General features: G+C 39.6%; 1 protein-coding gene across 1 annotated transcript in view; it reads left to right on the forward strand.

Annotated features, from left to right (window-relative positions):
* The window catches only part of YBX1 (Y-box binding protein 1), a 38,332-nt gene extending 15,443 nt beyond the window's left edge, over positions 1-22,889 (forward strand). The window contains exons 3-7 of the mRNA XM_007955558.2: positions 14,548-14,581; positions 17,497-17,586; positions 17,937-18,239; positions 18,684-18,766; positions 22,658-22,889. Coding sequence (XP_007953749.1) covers positions 14,548-14,581; positions 17,497-17,586; positions 17,937-18,239; positions 18,684-18,766; positions 22,658-22,889 — 742 coding nt within the window. The remainder of the gene's footprint in view (positions 1-14,547; positions 14,582-17,496; positions 17,587-17,936; positions 18,240-18,683; positions 18,767-22,657) is intronic.
* Positions 22,890-23,171: the final 282 nt, after the last annotated feature.

Genomic DNA, 23,171 nt, shown 5'->3' on the forward strand with positions numbered 1-23,171 from the left:
GACCCCTCCTTGGGTTTCCAAGACAGAATCACTACGGAAGTAGATTGCCCCATCTTCCTTCCGAGGAGTGGCTGGTGGGTTTGAACCGCCAGCCTTCTGGTTAGCAGTCAAGTGTCTTAGCTACTGTGCTACCAGAGCTCCCAATAGGTAATAGTCTCCATAAATTATGGGAGCCATTATAGAGAATTATTGAATCCATAGAATTAATGAATCATAGGGGGCAATGAGCCAGCAGGGACTGACAAGACAAAGTTGTAACTTGTGAAGACCCCAGGTCTGGATGGCTGGTGGTCAGAGAAAGGCTGCATGGACAGTCGTTGAAAAAGGACAGCTCTTCTAGCCTGTGACTATCCCAGGGCGGGGGTGTGTGTCCCTGTGTCTGTGTGTTGGGGGTGGTGCTGGCTGGTCTGAAGTTTGGGGAGTTACTCAAATTCCTAGGGAGCCTGTGGTTCATACCTGATCGCATGGCTTGGGGTATCTGGAGATGGAAGTCTGACATAATTCCGGTGTTGTTAGGGTCAGAGGAAGTGCCACAAAGGTGGCTGATGACGAGGATTGAAGAAGTGGGGAGGGGAAGCCTGGGTCTACTTCCAGATGGTAATTAGATTTATGATGACCCTTGCTACTTAGTGATAAAGGTGGGGTTTGCTCACCTTTCCCCTTTAGTAGCATCACAATGTGAGATTCACTAGAAAAATAAATAAATAACAGTAATTGGCAAATGATATGCAAAGTACTTTTCTAACTAAGCACTTTGTGTATGAACTCATGGAGTCCTTGCAAAAAATTAGTAAGTAAGTATTGTTATCCCCAAAGAAGCCCTGGTGATTCAGTGTCTAAGGCATTTTGACTGCTAACCAGAAGATTGGCAGTTCAAACCCACCAGCTTCTCTGCGGAAGGAAGATGGGGCAATCTACTTCTGTAAAGATTGCCCAAGGGGGGGTGGGGCGTGCTGTGATGGGAATCTACTCTGTGGCAGTGGGGTTATTGTTATCCTCATTTTACAGATTAGGAAACTTGCCCAAGGTTATGCAGTTAATAGTGAGATAACCAGAGAGAAATACCTGGTGCAAAAAGGGCCTTGGGGGTGGTTTCCTCTTTTGACCTAACTTCACAAAGGAGAGACAGAATCACCATCTTGCCCCCCAAGGCTGATTACAATGAGGCAGAAGCCAGAAATGCCCCCATCCTCCAACAGTTATACCAGTTCTGAGACCTCCTCTGCTGGGTTTGATAATTTGTTACAGTGGCTGCATACAACTCATAGATAATATGATTGTGGCGTTTATTAGGGAAGTAATAGGTTACAATTTAGGTACAGGAGTGCTCAGGATAATTCTTCGATGAGGACAGCCTCCCTTAGGCATGTGTTAAAAACTCTTTCAGCTCTGCTGATAGATGCATGTAGGTTCGCCCCACTTTGCCAGCAAGCCTCCTGCCCAAAAGCACTCAACCTTTTTCATACCACTGCTGCTCTTTCTCACTCCAGCCCCTCTGTTTTGCTGCCACCATCTCTGCTGTCTCAAGTCCAAGGACATATCCACTCCCAGGCTGCTCTTTCTTGATGGAAGTGAGATTCCTTAAATTCTGGCTCTGTTGTTGTTGTTGTGTGCCGTCGAGTCAGCCCCGACTAATAGCGACCCCTCCTTGGGTTTCCGAGGCAGTATCACTACGGAAGTAGGATTGCCCAACCTTCCTTCCGAGGAGTGGCTGGTGGGTTTGAACCGCCAGCCTTCTGGTTAGCAGTCAAGTGCCTTAGCCACTATGCTACCAGAGCTCCTAAATTCTGGCTCTAGGAGGACTCATTTTAAACTTAGTGGAACGGCAAAACTGACCAGTCCCCACAAGGGTACCATGTACCTTATTTACATTACTAAAAACTATCCAATTCCCTTCGTGGGCTTCAAACACCTTCCTTAACCTTTGCATAGTTCTACCCATTTATCTGGTGGAAGTCAGAGACCATGGCCAGAAGAATTATACCAAGTAAATTCACTGCATCATCATACCTGGTGATCTGTTTCTATAAGGATTACACCCTACCTGTGGTGGCATTTCTGCTTTGTCAAATGGCATTGCTGTGAGTCTGAATCAACTCTTCAGCATCCAACAACAAAATCAGATAGCCAGGATTTGAACCTAGATTCTTTGGCTCCAGTAATAGAACTCATAACCTGTGTGCTTTCCTGCCTTTCACTTCTCTTTCTCCTCAACTGCAAATAGAAATTATGGCACTAATTTCTTCTGCCATAGAAGAGCTAGAGGTGTACCTCAAAGGTGTATCAGCCGTGAAAGTTGAAGCACCTGTGTATTGCATATTTTTAAGGAGTCTTTTCCTCTGGTCCTGATGCTGAATTCTTTGTTTAGTACAATTTCTTGTAGTAGTTGCTCAGCATACAAGTTAAATAATAGGGTGAAAAGATACAGTCCTGATACACCTTTCCTGATTTTAAACCATGTGGAATCATTTTGTGTTCTGTTCAAATGGTCTCTTGGTCTGTGTACAGCTTCCACATGAGCACAATTAAGTGTTCTGAAATTCCATTGTTCGCAATGTAATCGATAGTCAACTTTATGGAAGAAATGATTGAGGCCTTTAGACTTGGTATCCCTTCTTAGTGGTTTGTGGAGGATTCAAGGAAGATGTAAGGATGGAATAAAACAAAGAAATAGAAAAATAAAGTGACAGTTTAGTTTGAATAGTTGCCTGTAAGTACATTCTTTTACAGCTTTTAATACTTGGCATTAATGTATCTGCACTTCACTCTTAAACTAGACTATAAATTCCATCAGAATGTGTACTGATTGTGTATCATGTATCTCCAGTGAAGAGCTCTGGTTGTGCATGGTGAAAACAGTCACCGCTAACGAAAAGGTCAGTGGTTTGAACCCACCAGGTGCTCTGCTGGAAAAAGGTGAGACAGTCTGCTTTTGTAAAAATTTATAGCCTTGGAAACGCTATGGGACAGTTGTATTCTGTCCTGTTGGAGGGTCGTTATTCTGTCCTGTTGGAGGGTCGTTAATATGTGTCTATGCTCTAGTGGTTTCCCCTCTCTTCCCCACCTCTGGTAACCATCAAAGAAGATTTCTTTTTTGTGAAACGAGTGGTCTCATATTTATCCTTTTGTAATTGACCAATTTTACTCAGCATAATAGCCACTTAAGTTCACCCATGTTACAAGATCTTTTGCAGATTCATTGTTGTTCTTGAACATTGTGTGGTAGGTATTCCACTGTGTGTTTGTACCATAGTTTGTTTATTCATTCATCCGTTGATGGGCATTTGGTTGTTTCCATCTTTTTGCTGTTGCAAATAGTGCTCTGATGAACATGTTTTTGCTGATTATGTTGTTGCTGTTATGTGCCGTAGAGTTGGACCCGACTCATAGCGACCCCTCCTTGGGTTTTCGAGGCAGTATCACTACAGAAGTAGATTGCCCAACTTTCCTTCTGAGGAGTGGCTGGTGGGTTTGAACCTCCAGCCTTCTGGTTAGCAGTCAAGTGCCTTAGGCACTATGCTGACATGGGTATGCATATATCTGTGTCGCAGCTCTTATATTACTGCTGGAGTGAGATGATAACCATGTTGATTTGCATCTTTCTAATGGCAGTCCTTTCTTTGTGTCTTTGTTAGCTACCTAAATATCTTTTTGGTGAAGTGTCTGTTCATGTCCTCTGTCTATTTTGTTAATTAGATGATTTGTCTTTTTGTTGTTGAAGTTTTCTCTAAATTTTAGAGATGAGTCCTTTGGCTGATACATTAATGCCAAAGAATTTTTTTCCTAGTCTGAGGGTTCTCTTTTTACTCTTTTGGTGAAATCTTTTGATGTACTTAAATGTCTGACTTTTAGGAAGTCCCAGCTGTCTGTTTTGTCTTCTGGCATTTGTGCATGTTTAGTTGTATTCTGTAGTGAATTTATGGCCTGAATTAGAGCCCATAATTTTGTCCCTATTTTTTTTTCTTTAATGGTCTTTATGGTTTTAGGCTTTATGTGCAGCTCTTTGGTCCAATTTGAGTTTGTTTTTTTTAATACAGTGTGAGATATGGAACCTGATTCATTTCTCTGAATAGATACCCAGTTTTGCCAGCTGTTTTGGTAATCTTAGATTACAACAGTCTTATTTCCTACCACAAAGGTTGGCCAGTTCGGTTTACATCACAATTAGAATGTAAGCTCCCTAAAGATGAGGATTTTTGTCTTACTTTACTGCTTTGTTCCCAGTCATTGCCTACCTAGAACACTGCAGTCTGTTCTGACTCATAGCAACCCTATGACAGAGTTTGTTGTTGTTTTGCCGTTGAGTTGGCCCCAACTCATAGCGACCCCTCCTTGAGTAGAACTGCCCAAAAGGTTTCCTAGGCTATAGTCTTTGGGCATGTTATCAGGAGAATCTAGTCCGTGGAGAAAGGGCATCATGCTTCTTAGAGGGTATGCAAAAAAGATAGGTTGACACAGTGGCTGCAACAATGGGCTCAGCTATGTTGTTGTTGTTGTTGTTATGTGCCATCGAGTCGGACCCCACTCACAGCGACCCCTCCTTGGGTTTCCGAGGCAGTATCACTACGGAAGTAGGATTGCCCAACCTTCCTTCCGAGGAGTGGCTGGTGGGTTTGAACTGCCAGCCTTCTGGTTAGCAGTCAAGTGCCTTAGCCACTATGCTACCAGAGCTCCCGGGCTCAACTATAGCAATGAGATTATGAGGATGGTGCAGGATTAGGCAGTGGGTGTTTCATTATGTTGTACATAGGGTTGTTCTGAGTCTGAATGTACTTGATGGCACCTAACAACAATAAGAACAATCATTACAGAAGTAGGTCACGGATCTTTCCTCCTGCAGAGCCAGTTGGGTTTGAACCACCATCCTTTCTGTTAGCCTAACACTTAACCATTGTGCCACCAAAACATAAGCAGACCTTCCACTTTACCAAGTCATTATACCCTTCTCTAGGGAATGGTCCCTTCTCAGAACATGACCAAAGGCCAGACAAAGTCTGGCCATTCTCACTTCCGAGGAGCATTCTGGCTGGACTTTTCCAGAACCTATCTTTTAGTTCTTCTGGTAGTCCATGGTACTTTCCGTATTCTTTGCCAACACCACAACTCAAAAGCATCAGCTCTTCTTAAGTCTTCTTCATCGTCCAGTTTTCACATGCGTATGAGACAACTAAAAATACCAAGGCTTCTATTAGGTGCACCTTAGTCTTTAAAGAGACATCTTTGCTCTTCAACACTGTAAAAGAGGTCTTTTGCAGCAGATTTGCCCAGTGCAATACATCTGATTTCTTGACTGATGCTTCCATTGGTGTTGTGGAATCAAGTAGTGTGAAGTCTTTGACAACTTCAGTCTTTTCTCCATTTATCATGATGCTGCTTTTATTGGTCCAGTTGTGAGGATTTTCATTTTCTTTACGTTGAGGTGCAAGCGTACTGCAGACTGTAGTGTTCAATCTTCATCAGTAAGTGCTTCAAGTCATCTTCACTTTTAGCAAGCAAAGTTATGTCATCTGCATATCACAGGTTGTTAGTGATTCTTCCTCCAATCCTGATGCCATGTTCTTCTTCGTATAGTTCAGCTTCTTAGATTATTTGCTCAGTAAACAGATTGGACAAGTATGGTGAAAGGATGCAACCTTGATGCACTCCCTTCCTGATTTTAAACCAGGAAGTATCCCCTTCTTGTGTTTGAATGACAGCCTTCTGGTCTATGTACAGGTTCCTTATGAGCAAATTAAGTGTTGTGGAATTCCAGTTCTTATCAGTGTTAACCATAATTATGCTTTTGCATAGTCAGTGAAACACAAGTAAACATCTTTCTGGTATTCTTTGCTTTCAGCCAAGCTCCATCTGACATTAGCAGTAATGCTCCTCATTCCCATCCTCTTCTGAATCCAGCTTGCATTTCTGGAAGTTCTGTTGATATACTGTACCAACTGTTTTTTGAATTACCTTCAGCAAGATACTAATGATACTGTGTGATAATTTCCACATTCTGTTGGATCACCCTTCTTTGGAAGGGGTATACATGTGGATCTCTTTGAATCAGTTGGTCAGGTAGCTGTCTTCCAAATTTCTTGGCATAGATGAGTGCCTCCAGTGTGGCATTTGTTTGTTGAAACATCTGAGTGAATATTCTGTCAATTCCTTCAGTGCAACTTCAACTTGTTCCTTCAATACCTACCATTGATTCTTAATTGTATGCCGCCACCTGAAATAGATGAATATGTACCAGTTCTTTTTTGTATCAACTGTGTATGTTCATTCCTTCTTCTTTTAATGTTTCCTGCATCATTCAGTATTTTGCCCATAGAATCTTTCAGCTTGAGAAATGCCAACCATATTCATCCCCTTTGGTTTTCTAACTCCAGGCCCTTTGCACATTTCATTATAATAATTGATTTTGTCTTCTCTGGCTGCTCTTTGAAATCTTTTCCTCATCTCTTATCTTGTTGTCTCTTCCACTGGCTTTCATTACTCTCTGTTCAAGAGCAAGTTTCATAGTCTCTTTCTTTTGACATCCATTTTGGTCTTCCATTCGTGTCTTTTTAATCACCTTTTGCTTTCTTCATGTATGATGTTCTTGATGTCATCCACAGTTTTCGATCATTGGTGTACAGTGTGGCAAATCAGTTCTTTAGGTGGTGTCTAAGTTTAGGAGGGATCTAATCAAGGTCATATTGTGGCTTTCATGGACTTCCTTTAATTGTCTTCAGCTTCAGTTTTAACTTGATAGGAGCAATGGTCTGTTCCATAGTCAGCTCCTAGCTTTGGTTTGTCTGAAGGTGGGGAGTTTCTCCATCACTTCTTTCCACAGATACAGTCAATCTGATTTCCTGTGTACTTCGTCCAACGAAGTCCACGCCTTTTACGTTGTTGAAAAAAGATACTTGCAATGAATAAGTCGTTGGTCTTGTAAAATCCTGTCATGAGATCTCCAATGTAATTGCTGTCACCAAGGCCATGTTTTCCAACTACTGGTGATTCTTTGTTTCCACTTTCTGCATTCCAGTCACCAGTAATAACATATCTTGATTGCGTGTTTGGTCAGTTTCAGACTGCAGAAGTTGGTGACAATCTTCAATTTCCTTATCTTTGGCTTTGGTGATTGATTGGTGCATAAATTTGAATAGTCATTAACTTGTCTTCCTTGTAGTCATATGGATATTACCCTATCGTTGACAGCATTGTTCTTCTTGGAAACTTTTTTTTTTTTTTTTTAATGATTAATGCTGTGCCATTCCTCTTTGATTGTAGTTCCCAGCATAATAGGTCATATGGTTGTCTGATTCAGAATGGCCACTACCAGTCCATTTCAGCTTTCTAATGCCTGGGATATTGATCTTTATGCATTCAATTTCATTTTTGACAACTTTTGATTTTCCTAGATTCATACTTCACACATTCCATGTTCCAATTATTAATGGATGTTTGCAGCTGTTTCTCCTCAATTTGAGCAAATAGGGGTCCCAAAGCTTTACTCCATCCATGTCATTAAGGTCAACTCTTGCTTTGAAGGAGGCCGCTCTTCCCTAGGTGTATTTTGAGTGCCTTCCAACCTGAGAGGCTCATTATCTGGCAGTACATCATCAGTCAGTATTTCACTGCTGTTCATAAGGTTTTCACTGGCCACTACTTTGAGCAGTGATGGCCCCTTCCTTCTTCTGAGTGTGTCTTAGTCTGGAAGTACTGCTGAAACCTGTCCACCATGTGTGACCCAGCTGGTGTATGGAGGCATAGTCTCCAACCTCACAGCAACACACAAGCCACCATGGTATGATAAACTGACAGATGCGAGTGGTGGACAGTAAGGCTAGAAAAGCCATATTAAATAATTAACTGCGCCACAACTGATTTTCACATTTTACATTATAGGTTTTACATACGTTTACCATGGTTTTACATCGTAGTGAGGAAGAAAAGTTGTGTGCTGCAGGGAAGTATGTAGAGATGTTTGCTGTTGTCCTCTCCCAAAATTAGAGAAACCATACCATAGAAATAATCTGCCTCCAAAGCTAAAATAGGAGCTCTGGTAACATAGTGCCTAAGGCACTTGACTGCTTACCAGAAGGCTGGTGGTTCCACTCCTCGGAAGGAAGGTTGGGTAATCTACTTCCGTATTGCCTGGGAAACCCAAGGGAGAGGGGAAGGGGTCACTGTGAGTCAGGTCCAACTTAGCGGCACACAACAACAACAAAGCTAAAATGTAAATATTTCAGAACTGGGTGGAGTCATATTTTACCATTTGACTGTGGGTCAATATATCTCTTGTCTGCTTCAGTTTCATAATTTTTAAAATGGACGGTGACAGTGGTATTTTAAGCATATGACAAGACTGAAAATCAGGTTTTCTATTAGCAGCCCTTGGATTTTTGAATAGTCATTTTAGTAATAATGTGAATTATTTGCACATTATCAGTTACTATGGAGTTGATTTTGACTCATGGTGACTCCATGTGTGTCAGTGTAGTACTGTGTTCCATAGGGTTTTCGAGACTGATTTTTCAGGAGTAGATTGCCAGGTCTTTCTTCTGAGGTTCTCTGGGTGGGCTTGAACCTCCAACCTTTAGGTTAATAGCCAGCAGGTTAACCAGGGGCTCTGAGTTGCAGATAATGGCATTATCATTCAAACCATAGCATTCTATCCTGGATGAAACCGCATTCTTTTTTATTATTTTTTATTTTAATTGTGATTTGGGTGAAGGTTTACAGAGCAAATTCACTTTCCATACAGCGGTTCACATATACTTTGTCTCATGACATTGACCACAGTTTACCACAATGCAACAGCTCGCCTCCCACTTCCTCCCCCTAGTTACCTCTTCCCTGTGTCCATCCCTTCATGCATTCCTGCCCCCTGAGCTGTCTCCCTGTGTATAAGCAGCCCTTCTTTCTCCCATGATTGTTCTCTCCAAGGAGTGTGTCTACTTGAGGTAAATGTTCAACTCATATGCCTGTCTTTTGTTTGGCTGGAAACCACAGGTGTGAGTTCAATTCCAGATCTGAAGGGCACCTAGGGGCCATAGTCTCAGTGGTTCTACCAGGCTCTAACGGACCAGCAAACCTGGTTCCCCCCTTTTTTTTCTCCAAATGATTTTGAGTTTTGTTCCACATTGTTCTCCCTCTCTATCAAGGATCTCCTACATAGATCCCCTCCCAAGTGGATGACAGTGGTAGCCGGGCACCATCTAGTCCTTCTGGTCTCATACTCGTATAGGCTGCAGATCGGATGGTGTACCAGTTGCTAGGACTAATTGTTTCCATGAATTTTGGTTTTTTTCATTCTTTGCTCTGGACGAGGAGAGAAAACCTATCGTTGCATCTAGATGGCAGCTTGCTAGCTTTTAAGATCCCAGTTGCTACTCACCAAAGTAGGAGGTGGAACAATGTTTTGTGTATAGTATGTTATGCCAGTTGAGCTTGATGTCTTCTGTGACTATGGTCCCAAGCCCGCAGGTTCAACTACTCGGTCCCTCTGGGTAGCTGGCTATGACCAAGCCATGACCACAACCTTGCCCTCTGTCAGCTCCACTATACACCTGGGAATTCAGATCATACACGTAAAGTTACAGGACCATTGTCTGCCAACCCTGTATATGTTCTTGGATACACTCCCTATTTCATAGACATACCTAATCGTTCAGCCTGTCCACCCATCTATCCACCCATATACCCATGTTAGCATTCACTGACAACGCAGTACTATATGTGCATTTGTCCTTTTGTGATTGACTTATTTCACTCAGCATAATGTCCTCCAAGTTCATCCATGTTATGTGGTGTTTTGCAGATTCTACATTATTCTTTAGCGTTGCATAGTATTCCATTGTGTGTATATACCATAGTTTGGTTATCCATTCGCAGTTGATGGACACCTAGGTTGTTTCCATCTTTTTGGCTATTGTAAATAGTGTGGTGATGAACATGAATGCGCATGTATCTGTTCTTGTCATGGCTCTCACTTCTTTAGTGAAACCGTATTCTTCGAGTTGTCAAATGTATACCTGAAAAATAAGTACTTTGTTGTCTGACATGACATTGTTAGTGAACTGACATTGATTTCCACATAACTGTGTACCCACAAAACATCTCTTTAAAGTATTTCCTAGGGGATAATGTTACCGAATGTGTGTTACCTAGCTCGTGGTGTTTTTAAGAAGATTCTTCTGACTAGATCAGTGGTTAGGTTAAATTTAACTTTCATTTCTTTTATTGCAGTATATGTTGTAAATATTTTAAATACCTGTTTACAACTATACTAGAAGACCTAGACATAATGAACTAATCAATGCCACCACAAATTTTTATAAAGGAATGATGTATTGGCTACTCAGTTATTATAAGCAGCATTATTGTTGCAAAGATTGTGAGGAGAGTGGTGCAGGACCAGACAGTGTTTCGTTGTATTGTACTTAAAGTTGCTGTGTGTTGGAATTGACTCAGCAACACCTAACAACAACAATATCGTAGGTAATGAAAAATCCCTTTCCATTGGAGTTACATCTCTAGTAAACTTTAATATATACTAAAATACTATGCTAATGATAGAAGGATAGAGTAAAGTTAGTAGTTGGTAAAGTTAAGAGCATTGATGAAAAGGGCAAAGACCTTCAATGAGATGTACTGACACAGTGGCTGCAGCAGTGGGCTCAAGTATATAGCAAGGATTGTGAGGACGGCGCAGGACAGGGCAGTGTTTTGTATGTCATCTAGTGAGCCTAAGCTTCCCTTCTCTCCTACCACCTCCACTGCCTCTGTCTTGTTAAATGCAAATAGTGTTTTCTGTTTTTGAAACAACTTTAAACACCCAGGGGGAGGAAGGATCATTATTTTAGACTTTGCACATCTTTCCTATACTCTGCCAATTCTTCATTGTACTTCTCCTTAGAGCCCTAGGGTTTGAAATTTCAATCATGTTGGAGATGAAAACTAATTAGGGATGGCTCTAATCTTTTTATGTGATGCCTGTGAACTATTTGACAGGTGGACATTATGACCAGCCATCAATTTCTTGGATATTCCTATATTCAACTAGCTTTAAAGGTCAGTTTTCAGTCACTTACCATGAGTAGTTAGTAGCTTTTGCAGTGCTCCTGTTTGTTTTTGTTTGTTTGTTTGTTTTTTAAGATTTAGTATTATTTTGTTCCTATATATTAAAAGTATCCTTATGTTGTGATAATCCACATTATAGCTTTCAGGTCATAATTAAAGGAAATTAATTTTGTGTGGATTCTTTGGTACATAAGTACGTTGCTCTGAATATCCGCAAGGAGCCAACAGTCCATGAGCCGGTGACTCTAGTTCACGCTAATCTTTGTTCCCTCTGTCATTAAATACTTGAGCTGCTGTTGAGCTCTTTCCACTCTGACCTACTGACAAAGGAGTTAACTGGTGAAAAGTCACTGAAGATCTAGATACCTGTTTCTGCGGTGGTTCTTGCTCTTATCTTAATCCCAATCTCAAATTATTCTCCACATCCCCTTCCTAACTTTAAATTATAAACAAAGGTTTTCTCATTTTGCCTCAAAAAAAGATATCTCATGTGCAGTCACTTAGATCAAGTCTCCATTGATCCTGGTGTGGACTTCTGAAAAAGCTTGTATCAGCCACTACATTTTATGATAATCTTACATCTCATTCCTTGAATTGCAACATTGAAGGATTCTATGGGTAAAAAATTGAATGACATAGGAACCTTCAAAAGAAGATAGAAGGGATAGGATACAGAGTCACTGTCCCAAAAAGAATTGGTTGGTGTCCAACTATTTCAGGGGGGAGCATATGATCAAGAACCTGCGTTATTGAAGAAGTTCAGCCTGCACAGCAGGCACTGGTAACAAAAACGAGGCTCTTAGAATTGACAGGATACCAACAGAGATACTTAATGTTTCAACAAATGGGTGTAGTACTGGAAAAGCTTATTCATCTATGCCAAGAAATTTGGAAGACAGCCTGGCCAGCTAACTGGAAAAGATCCATATTTTTGACCATTCCAAAGAAAGGTGATCCAAAGAATGTGGGAAAGTATAGAACAGTATCATTAATACCACATACAAATAAAATCTTGCTGAGGATAATTCAAAAATGGCTGCAGCAGTACACGCACAAGGAACTGCCAGAAATTTCAAGCCAGAATTAAAAGAGGACATGGAATGAGGGATCTCATTGCTGGTGTCAGGTGGCTCTTGGCTGAAATCAGAGAAATCAGAAAGATGTTTACCTGTGTTTTATTGACTGTGCAAAGGCATTATTATATTAAACTGTTACGGGTCATAACAAATTCTGGATAACATTGTAAAGAAAGGGAATTACAGAAGACTTAATTGTGCTTATGAGGAATGTATATACATAGATCAAAAAGCAGTTGTTTGAACAGAGCAAAGGGGATTCTGCTTGGTTTAAAATCAGGAAAGGTTGTATCCTTTTCACCATACTTCCTCAGTCTGTATGCTGAGCAGATAATCTGAGAAGCTGGACTGCATGAAGAAGAATGGGACTTCAGGATTGGAAGAAGACTCATTAACAACCTACGATATGCAGATGACATAAATTTACTTGCTGAAAATGAAGACTTGGAAGCACTTACAGATGAAGATTAATGTAAAAATCCTCAAAACTGGTACAGTAAACAAATCTTGATAAATGGAGAATAGATTGACGTTGCCAAGGATTTCATTTTACTTGGATCCACAATGAATGCCCATGGAAGTAGCAGTCGTGAAATCAAATGATGTCTTGCATTGGGCGCTGCTGCAGAAGACCTCTTTAAAATGCTAAAGAGCAAAATGTCACCTGAAGGACTGAGGTGTGTCTGACCCCCCCCAAAAAAAAAAAAAAAAAACTCAACTGCTGCTGAGTTGCTTCTGATTCAGAGTGACCCCTCCTTGGGTTTCTGAGGCAATATCTCTACAGAAGTAGATTGCCCAGTCTTCTTTCCAAGAGTGTGGATGGTGGGTTTGAACTGCCAGCCTTCTCGTTAGCAGTCAAATGCCCTATACACTACACCATCAGAGCTCCTAAGCCATGGTGTTTTTGTTTGTCTCATGTACTGGACAGTAATAAGGAAGACTGAAGAAGAGTTGAAAGGATTTGAATTATGGTATTGGCAAAGAATGCCGAGTTTATCATGGACTGCTGGAAGAATGAACAAATCTTCCCTGGAAGAAGTACAGCCAGAATGCTCCTGAGATGTGAAGATGGAGACTTTGTCTCACATAGTTTGGTCATGTCACGAGGACCCTGGAGAAGGACATTATGCTTGGTAAAGTAAAGGGTCAGCAAAATATGGGAAAACCCTCAATGAGATGAATTGACACCATGGCTGCAACAGTGGGCGCAAACATAGCAGATTGTGGGGATGATGCAGGAACACGCATTGTTTTATTCTTATACATAGACTCGCTATTACTCATAACCAATTCAATGATTTGAGGGTACCTAACAGCAATAGATTTTACTGTCTAATGATACTATGTTTTTGCATTCTTCTGCTTAAAAGCCTCCTTTGACCTCTGTACCTTTGGGCTGATTTGGACCTTTTTTTCTCCCATGTGGCCATATTTCCAGTGCCCCAGTTAGTCTGAACTAAACTTTCACTGAATTTTTTGTTTTAACCTATGTGGGGCAAATGTTTCTTCCTTCAAAACTACTTTTAAGATCCTAAAGCAAATATTTCAACCATATTTGTTTAGCAGCAGTTTGACTAGACTAATGAGTAAAGAAAATGGCATCTCTTTAGTAGGAAGGGGCTTTTGATTATCAATGATAACAGTCATTTTCACCTCCTTAATTATCTAGTACCATTCTTGGCACATGAGTGATGGGAATATTGGTAATGTGCATTATTGTATTTGGTTGGTTATTTTTATGACCTTGAAGAAAGTTAGGAAATGGAACTAGTGAAGATGAAATGGCTGAGGGTAAAGTGAGAAAGAAGGAAGCTAGTAATTAATAGAAGGACATGCCTCCTGTTTGTCTTTCTGCTCCTAATCTTGCACTAGAAGTAAATTTACACAGATGGTTACACACTGGATTACTAGCCAAAAAGTTGGTGGTTTATGCCCTTAGAAGACAGTCCTGGCCATCTGCTTCTGGAAGGTCACAGCCTTGAAAACCCTATGAATCAGTTCTACTCTGTACATATGGGGCCTCCATGGGTTCGAATCTTCTTGATGATAACCACAAAAGTAAAAAGGTGGGGTATCCTGGAACACTATTAATGTTTAATAGGGATAAAGAGTGGTAGAATCTATATTGCTAATTACTTCTACCCTCTTAATGGTTTGCTAGGTTGCACTGTCATTTCTCAGACTTTACTTGTTTATCCCTGGTTAGTGAGGTTGCAACTGTTTAAAGTAGGAATCATGATTGCTTATTAGCTCCACCCTGCCCTACCCCCACCTTGATAGCTGGTCGATAGTCAGAAAGTCTCTGGAACAGTCAGTTGTAAGAAAAATGGGGGAAATATGTGAAGGATTGTACTAATCTTAGTCTTTGGCAATATGAAATGTTTTCAGTATCTAACTTGTTCAACTTGGTTCTGTCTTGCAGGAATGACACCAAGGAAGATGTATTTGTACACCAGGTGAGTCCTTGTATAAATACTTAACAGTTGTGGCTCAAGGCTTGTGTAAAAGAAAAAGGTGGTATCTTCTCAACTACTTCTTGCAAAAGGTTATAAGTCTAACCACCAAACAGTTTTTAGTTCCTTCATCAGGAATACTAGCATATATAAATGTATACATTGAAACCTTGTTTGTGATTCACTTAATTAAAATAGATATCTTAAGTTGGTATTTGTTAATAGCTGTAGCTTTCCTTTTTGATGTTGAAGCTGCTATATCCTGCACTAAAATTTCAAACCTAATTTCAGATGAGAAAGTGATCTCCATGAACCTAAACGTAAACTAATAATTGCTATAAATATATAAACTGGCAAAGCCAAATGCTGTTGGGTCTACTTTTATGGCAAGGAGAAATCACAGTAATCATGGGTAAAATAAGGTAAAACTTCAGGGCATACTAATTTGAAACAAATGCTAGAAAACTAGCAAAGTCAACATAGAAAAAGCAGCTGCTGGGTTGATTCTGGCTCATAATGATCTCATGTGTGTCACAGTAGAACTGTGCTCCATAGGGTTTTCTTTCCATGGCTGATTCTTTAAGAAATTGCCTGACCTTTCTTCTAAGGCACCTCTGGATGGACTCAAACCTCCATTCTTTCAGTTACAGCCAAGCACGTTAACAGCACACAACCCAGGAACCCCAAAGTCAACATACATTCTTTTCATTTTAAAGCACTTTGAATTGTAGGGCAGTTTGGGAGGGCTTTGGCTGGCTTATAAAATTTAGAAATCCTTGTTAGTTTAAGGTAAAGTGAAAAGGCGGTGTGGCAAAGTTGCTAATTACTCATTAAATTTTTAGATTGGTTTCCAGTATTTTGAGAGAGAAAACTATAGGATAGGTGCTACATGCTGCACTTTTTCCTCAAGTACCATTTTGAAAATTTATCTGCATTAAGGAATTAAGATTATTGTTTAAAGTATGCCATAGCCAAGTGACTTAGTATTCAGACTTAAATATCTGGTACGTTCCATTGGACTTAATCGATATCACAGATATTAAATGAGTAGGAAGAACATGTTTTTATATGTGTACCTAAAGTGCTATGCTGGTTTCCCCCACTAAGACTACTGAAATATTATCTATACTTGTATTAAAATTTACTTTAAGAACTTTTAATAGCCTTTTTATACTGTAACCCAGAAATCAAGACTTAAGTCACTTCCCACATTGACACCTCTCTTCAGGCAGGTGTCAGTTTGTAAGGCACCATACCTCTTAGGAAGGACTGTGTTAGGTTGGTGCTTTATAGCTCTCTGGAGCATCTTGTACCACATTAAGTGACAATCAAAGGGGAAGCCAGTATATCCAAAGCTCTATCAGATAATCACAGGGGCATATGTGTAAGTATAAAAACATTTAAATTCTAACTGTTAATAAACATAGGACTGTTCAGACAAAGTTATTTTAAAACATGATTGTTTTTAAAAACTTAGTATTCATCTGGGTAAAGACTACTTTCCTCTTGCATGTTCAAAGTAGTATACAGGTTTAGGAAGAAAAGACTGCAAAGCTTGCCAGTTTTGCTACCTGTCAGCAACCAATTGAATGATGTGGGTTGGGGAAAATTGAAGATGTTGACTAAAATTAAGAGTTTTGGAATTTTAATTATCTGTACTTATACTATCCCCTATGACTGCAGGTAATTGAGTTGACTATATATGTAAAGGTATGAAAACAGTGGGACAGTTTAGATGACAGGTGAGATCATTTATTTGGCTGAACTCATGTCACCCAGTTGTACTGATCCACAGGGTGTCACTAGTATGTTTTCTTATTTTGGAAGTGGTTTCCACATTAAGTTTTTCCTTAGGACTGTGTCTGGCTGCACAGGTTTTAATGGTGTATCAAGGAAATTGCCGTTCTGGGCAACATAGCCTAATTGCTTTCAGAATTGTTGGTTGTCCTGCCTCCTCCTGAATGGAAAGGTATGAGTGATGCTGTAATATAGATACCTTAGTGAGGTAGTAGAACAAGCATGGAATTTGGAGTCTGAAGGCCTGGATTTAGAAAAGTCCCCACTCTGCCACTGACTAGCTATGTGACCTTGGGCAAATCACCTAACTTTTTCAAGTATGTTCTATTATCTGTAAAAAAGGAGTAATAATACCTCATGTCATCTGTTACAATGAACATTGAATAGATAATGTGTGGAAGAAACTTACAAACTATTGCATAAATGTGAGGTGTTGTTTTTCCTCTCTTACTTTTCCCTAACAGTCTGAAGAAGTATAAGTAATACTCTATAACATGAGATTTATTATATTCTGGGGAGGTAGTAACCAACTGCCCCATGCAGTCAGATAATATAAAAAGTGGTTTAGTTAATACATGTGAATTGTATTTTCATTGAGGCATAATCACAGGCAGGTTGGAAGGGATTTTGATTGAGATTTGTAATTGAATTTGATACGGTAACACAGGGACAAAGTTGGATTGGTCAACTATGAAGCATGCATACCCAAACTCGCCTGTCATCTAAACTGGCTCCTTTTGGGGCTAGCATCTACTTTAAGTGCAGTCTTTGGGGGATAGATAGGTGTCTTCATTTTGTTAAAGCCAAATACAATGCTTTTACAAAAAGCATTTTTAAAATACATGTGTTTTTGTGTTTGCCTTGAGTGCTAAACTACTTGTTTTAGTTTTTGAAATAGCGTTAAATATTGGAACTTGTAAGATTAGAGTACTTTGAGGTTGGGGGTAGCCTTGCTCCCTGTTTTCCTTAACTTACTGACAGTCTGGTCTAATTTTAAGCTAATTAAGATAATTTTAAGACAAGTGTATAGCCAACTAAAATAATATTGACTCTGGTACATTTTAAATGAAAAACACGTTATTCTCCCCTATTAATCTATTTTTGGAATGTGATATTACTAGACTGCCATAAAGAAGAATAACCCCAGGAAGTACCTTCGCAGTGTAGGAGATGGAGAGACTGTGGAGTTTGATGTTGTTGAAGGAGAAAAGGTGAGGATGCTTTTTGTGTAAAGGTTTGACTTGAGTATGGAAATATTGTGGAGATCTCATCCGTTCGGATGGTGGCTCTTAATGTGGATGGATGGGTCAGGTGACCACATGAGCACAGGTGCATCAAGCCAAATGTGCTGGCTGCAGTTAGAGGGCAATTCTCTTCAGGATCGTGAGGAATGGATATTTAGTCATTTCTATGTACCCCTTGCCATGTAGACCCCCCTCCTTTTTTTCTTCCTTTTTTTTTTTTTTTTTTTTTTCTTCTTTGTTTTAATTTGCTTTGTGTGAATTTTGTTGACAATACACTGATCTCGTTTGCCGCTATCATTATATAATGACTTTTGTAGGGTGCAGAGGCAGCAAATGTTACAGGCCCTGGTGGAGTTCCAGTGCAAGGCAGTAAATATGCAGCAGACCGTAACCATTATAGACGTTATCCACGTCGTAGGGGTCCTCCACGCAATTACCAGCAGAATTACCAGAATAGTGAGAGTGGGGAAAAGAACGAAGGATCAGAGAGTGCTCCCGAAGGCCAGGCCCAACAGCGCCGGCCCTACCGCAGGCGACGGTTCCCACCTTACTACATGCGGAGGCCCTATGGGCGTCGACCACAGTATTCCAACCCTCCTGTGCAGGGAGAAGTGATGGAGGTAAGTTGCACCAAAAAAAAAAGAGATCCCAACAGCAGCATGTGGTAACTTTTCATGGGACTATCTGTATTTTCACCATTATCTGAATGTTCTGCCCTACTTTGGGGCTCTTTTTCATGAGTGTAATTTCAGATTGTACTCCATTAAAATGAATGTGTTGATATTTCCCTAAGAATATTGAAGGACATAATGATTCTTCTCATTATTTATGCTATCAATGAGAGATGCATGTAATTTGTGAAAGTTAGAAGATTTAGATTAGAAACAACTTTTGATTTCCTAATGAGAACCAAAAGGATTAATAATTACAGTATAATTATAATTAGTAGATAATTTGAACTTTTGTTTTGGCACTCTTCTATGTTCAGACTTTGGATTTTTCTAGTTGGATTTCTACTCTTAATGTTACTCATCCAGTAGGCTTGATTTATGTTGTCTTTTCAGGGTGCTGACAACCAGGGTGCAGGAGAACAAGGTAGACCAGTGAGACAGAATATGTATCGGGGTTATAGACCACGATTTCGCAGGTATGGTTCCCATTAACCTGCTTGTATTAAAAATTCCTCAAGTATATGGCACAGTTTAACAATGGCAGCATACCTTTGCAGTTGTCCTAAGTCATTGAGGGCATTTATCTGTTAATAATTCACATTTTCTTTTGTTGGATACTCAATAGGTGAACTTGAATCTTTTTCACTGGCACTAGTTAAAAATGGTTTATATACAGGAGGTCTATCTTACGGTTTTGCTTTTTTTTTTAAATGAGGGTGGTGGTCTTAGGTGCCATCAAGTTGGTTCTGACACATGGTGACCCTGTATACAAAATAAAGAAACACTGCCTGGTCCTGCACCATCCTCAGAATTGTTGCTGTGTTTGAGCCCATCATTTTTGCCACTGTGTCCAGTCCATCATTGAGGATCTGCCTCTTTTTCGTTGATTGTCTACTTCACGAACCAATATGTCCTTTTCTGGTGACTAGCCCCTTTACATGATCACCTTATGAAGTCTGGCCATTCTCACTTCTAAGAAGCAGCCCGGCTATACTTCTTCGAAGACAGATAATGTTTGTTCTTTTGTTAGTCCATGATACTTTGAATATTCTTCACCAGCACCAATAATTCAGAAGGTATCAACTCTTCTGTGATCTTCCTTATTTATTGTCTACCTCTCAATACATATGAGACTATTGAAAATACCATGGCTTTAAGTCAGGTGCATCTTAGTCCTCAAAGTGACATCTTTGCTTTTTAACACTTTAAAAAAAAGAGGTTTTTGCAGTAGATTTGCCCAATGTGATAGGTCATTTGATTTCTTGACTGCTGCTTGATCTATAAGCATTGATTGTGGGTCCAAGTAAAATGAAATCCTTGACAGCTTAAGTCTTTTTTCCATTTACTGTGATGTTGCTTAATTTATCATACATGATGTTGCTTTTGTTGATGTGGTATTGAGGATATGGACTATCGCATTTTCTATTTGAACAGATAAGTAAAATTAGTTTGAACTATGAGTTACACATTTGGACCTGCTTCATAGAGAGAAGATAAAGGTAACAATCATTTTAGCATGAAGAATATTTGTGAATTACAACACTCCATAAGTAAAGCATCATCAGAGTATTAATTTCTGATAGGGCATAATTTCCCATTAATCACTTCTCAACTTCTGTGTATTAACTTTTTTTTGCCATCCCAGAGTCACAGAATGAAATCGTTCCATTTAAAAAATGTTTATACTCACTGAAGTATTTAGAGATAATAGGGTACTACTTTACAACTCACTCTGAAATATTTCAAGGGGAAAAAATTAAGGGTATGTGGATATTCTCGTGTCTTACATGTTCTGTCTTAGCAACTTTGCAAAATGAAATTTTTGAATATCCAAAATCAAAAAGTCAGTGTTTCAAAAATAGTAAATTTTTGGAAAAAGAAATCCAGTCCCAGACTAGACCAACCTCCATCTACTTGGGCATTAGAGAATACTTTTTAACATGATATGTTTAAATATTATTAAGCTGTAAAGTAGTTTGGGAGCTCTGGTGGTATAGTGCCTAAGCACTTGACTGCTAACCCTAAGGCTGGCGGTTCAAACCCACCAACCACTCCTCGGAAGGAAGGTTGGACAATCTACTCCTGTAGTGATACTACCTCAGAAACCCAAGGAGGGATCGCTATGAGTTGGACTTAGCGGCATGAGTGGTGTTTGGTTTTTTTGTTTTGTTTTGTTTTGTTTTTTGAGTTGAAGGAAAGCTTCATAAGCCATACATGTTTTAATACATGGCATCAGTGCATTTTGAGACAACATACTCAGTCTCACAGTCACCATTGTATGGAATGGTGTTTAGCAGTTACTTCTTTTAAGGGTTTCATGAAAGCATTTAATCACCAGATGAGATCCCTAAAGCTGACATGTAGGAGTTAAGACTCAAACAGATGACACTTCTTAAATTAACTGATGATAACTTACATAATAACCTTAACTGTAAATGCCCAAATATATTCTGTGCTGAGTTTTTATTTCATGAAGTGAGCTGGGGCCGCAACTGATTGACTGCCTGTTGGAGATTGCCACTTTTGAGTCACCATGATGAACCTGGCTTCAGGAACTTTTTAGGTATCAGCCACAAAGAGATGGTTTTAACTTTGTGCTAGACAGATAGAAGCTTCCCTGTCTGGTGATAGGCAGATCGTGTGTCAAACTATGTGAGTAAAGATTATTTTTTTTGGAGTTGGTCTCAAATAAGCTCTCATGGGAATCTCTTCATTAAGTCAACAGATGCCAACAGAGAATTTTTCATTTATCTCTTTGTTGTGCTTGATTTTTAGAAAAATAGCAGTTGGGGTTTGAGCACTTCCAGGGTCCTTGACCTTAAGATATGGCCTGTGATGCCTAAAATATTTAATTATTTTCTGGCCTTTCACAGATAATTTGCCAACCCCTTGATCTTAGAACCAAGTAGACCAACTAGGATTAGCATAGCATTTAAGATGGATGATTTAACATGGATGGTATATTTAAATGTACTTCTATGCCATTCCTTTGCTTGCATTGAGCTTTATTGCAGTTACGTAATTGAGAACTTGTTGATATTTAAGTGTTGAAAGTCTGTTACATTAAATGCTGTTCCAGGTGTTAGATATGACAGTGAACAAAACATTTATCCTTCATGGAGCATAACTAGACAGAGAGACCAAAAAAAAAAAAAAAAAAAGATAAGTAAAGGTCCTTATCTTACCATCCTTGGTAAGAAGTTTGGCTGTTTTACTCAGGGAGAGATGAAAAAGCCGTAGGAGGATTTTTTTATTATTATTATTATTACAGTCATATACAAATGGAGTTGTTGAATAAGCAGTTGGATATGTAAGTCAAGTTCAAAGGAAAGGCCTAAGACTAGGGATAAAAAAAAAAATCGGAAATCATCAGTATATAAGCCTGTATGGGTGATATTTACTACCATGAGGTTGAATGAGATCAGCAATGGAGTGATTATAGTAACAGTATGAGCCCTAGCGTATTTCCACATTTAAATGTCAGAGATGGAAAGGTTTCAGCAACTGCAACCAGAGAGGTTTAAAAGAGAAGTGAAAATTTTGTCTGTTGCTAATATATCAAAGGGTTTAATTTTCAAAGGGGGAGGGGAGTACCTAACCATTGGATGTAGCACAGTGACTGCTAGAACTCTTTTCTTGAGATGTAAGCTCTGATTTTTTGGCCATAAGTTAAAGGGGTTGGCTAATAATTAATGGTTGCTTTTATTTGTATGAAGGAACTCTGGTAGCACAGTACCTAAGGCATTTAACTGCTAACCAGAATTGGTAATTCAAGCCCACCAGCTGCTTGCAGAAGAAAGATGGCAGCAAAATGAACCCAGTGAGGGATTTTTTTTGTTTTTATTCACATGAAAAGGACATCTTTGTTTCAGTGGTTTTGATTGCCAGCCTTTGGTGGGGGGGAGGCAAATGTTTAGACCTTCTGATCTATAAATGTTAGTTTTGTTGTTGTTTGTTTGGTTTGGTCTCAGGCCTGGTTTACTAGAAAGCCCATTTTAAAATGTTTAAAAGTGACATCTAAAGTGTTGATGACTTTGTGCCACTGTTGGTTACTTCATAGTCAACTTTATAAAAGTATGTCTTTATAAAAGACATGCTATGGACAAACACTTTTAAAACCAGTACTTTAAGTATCCATCTTCCAGTTTACACTTTGAGCTCCTTGTGTATAATCATCTCACTCAGTTTGTGAAATACAGGCACCAAGTTTGCTCTTGTTGCTGCTGAATTTCTTGCAGACAATTGATAGATGGACGCGGTCGCCAGATTTGGAGTTAGTTGAGTGAACCAAATACTGACACTGTAATACTGGAGGGGATGGCTAAAGAAAATTTTATCATTGCCGTTTTGCACAATGTTAATTCCAGGGGCCCTCCTCGCCAAAGACAGCCTAGAGAGGATGGTAATGAAGAGGATAAGGAAAATCAAGACGAGACCCAAGGTCAGCAGCCACCTCAACGTCGGTACCGCCGGAACTTCAATTACCGACGCAGACGCCCAGAAAACCCTAAACCACAAGATGGCAAAGAGACAAAAGCAGCCGATCCACCAGCTGAGAATTCGTCCGCTCCCGAGGCTGAGCAGGGCGGGGCTGAGTAAATGCCGGCTTACCATCTCTACCATCATCCGGGTAAGTGGAGCCTACATGGCCTTCTGGCTTTTGAGCATAGCATTCAATATCATATCCACTCATTTTATTTAATCTTAAAATTACCTAAATATCCCATTTTAGGAATATTGACTATTAGAGCCATTCTTGGCTCTTTGCAGCCACCTCAATTCAGACACCAGGAGGCCTGCCTACTTAACAGTATATTTTGCATATTAGAGCCTTTTGCCAACTTTATTGAATGAATTCAGTGGTTTTGCCAGTAAGCTAAA

This window comes from Orycteropus afer, unplaced genomic scaffold (genome assembly GCF_000298275.1).
Source record: "Orycteropus afer afer isolate SDZICR_OR568_19922 unplaced genomic scaffold, OryAfe1.0 scaffold00510, whole genome shotgun sequence".
NCBI lineage: Eukaryota > Metazoa > Chordata > Mammalia > Tubulidentata > Orycteropodidae > Orycteropus > Orycteropus afer.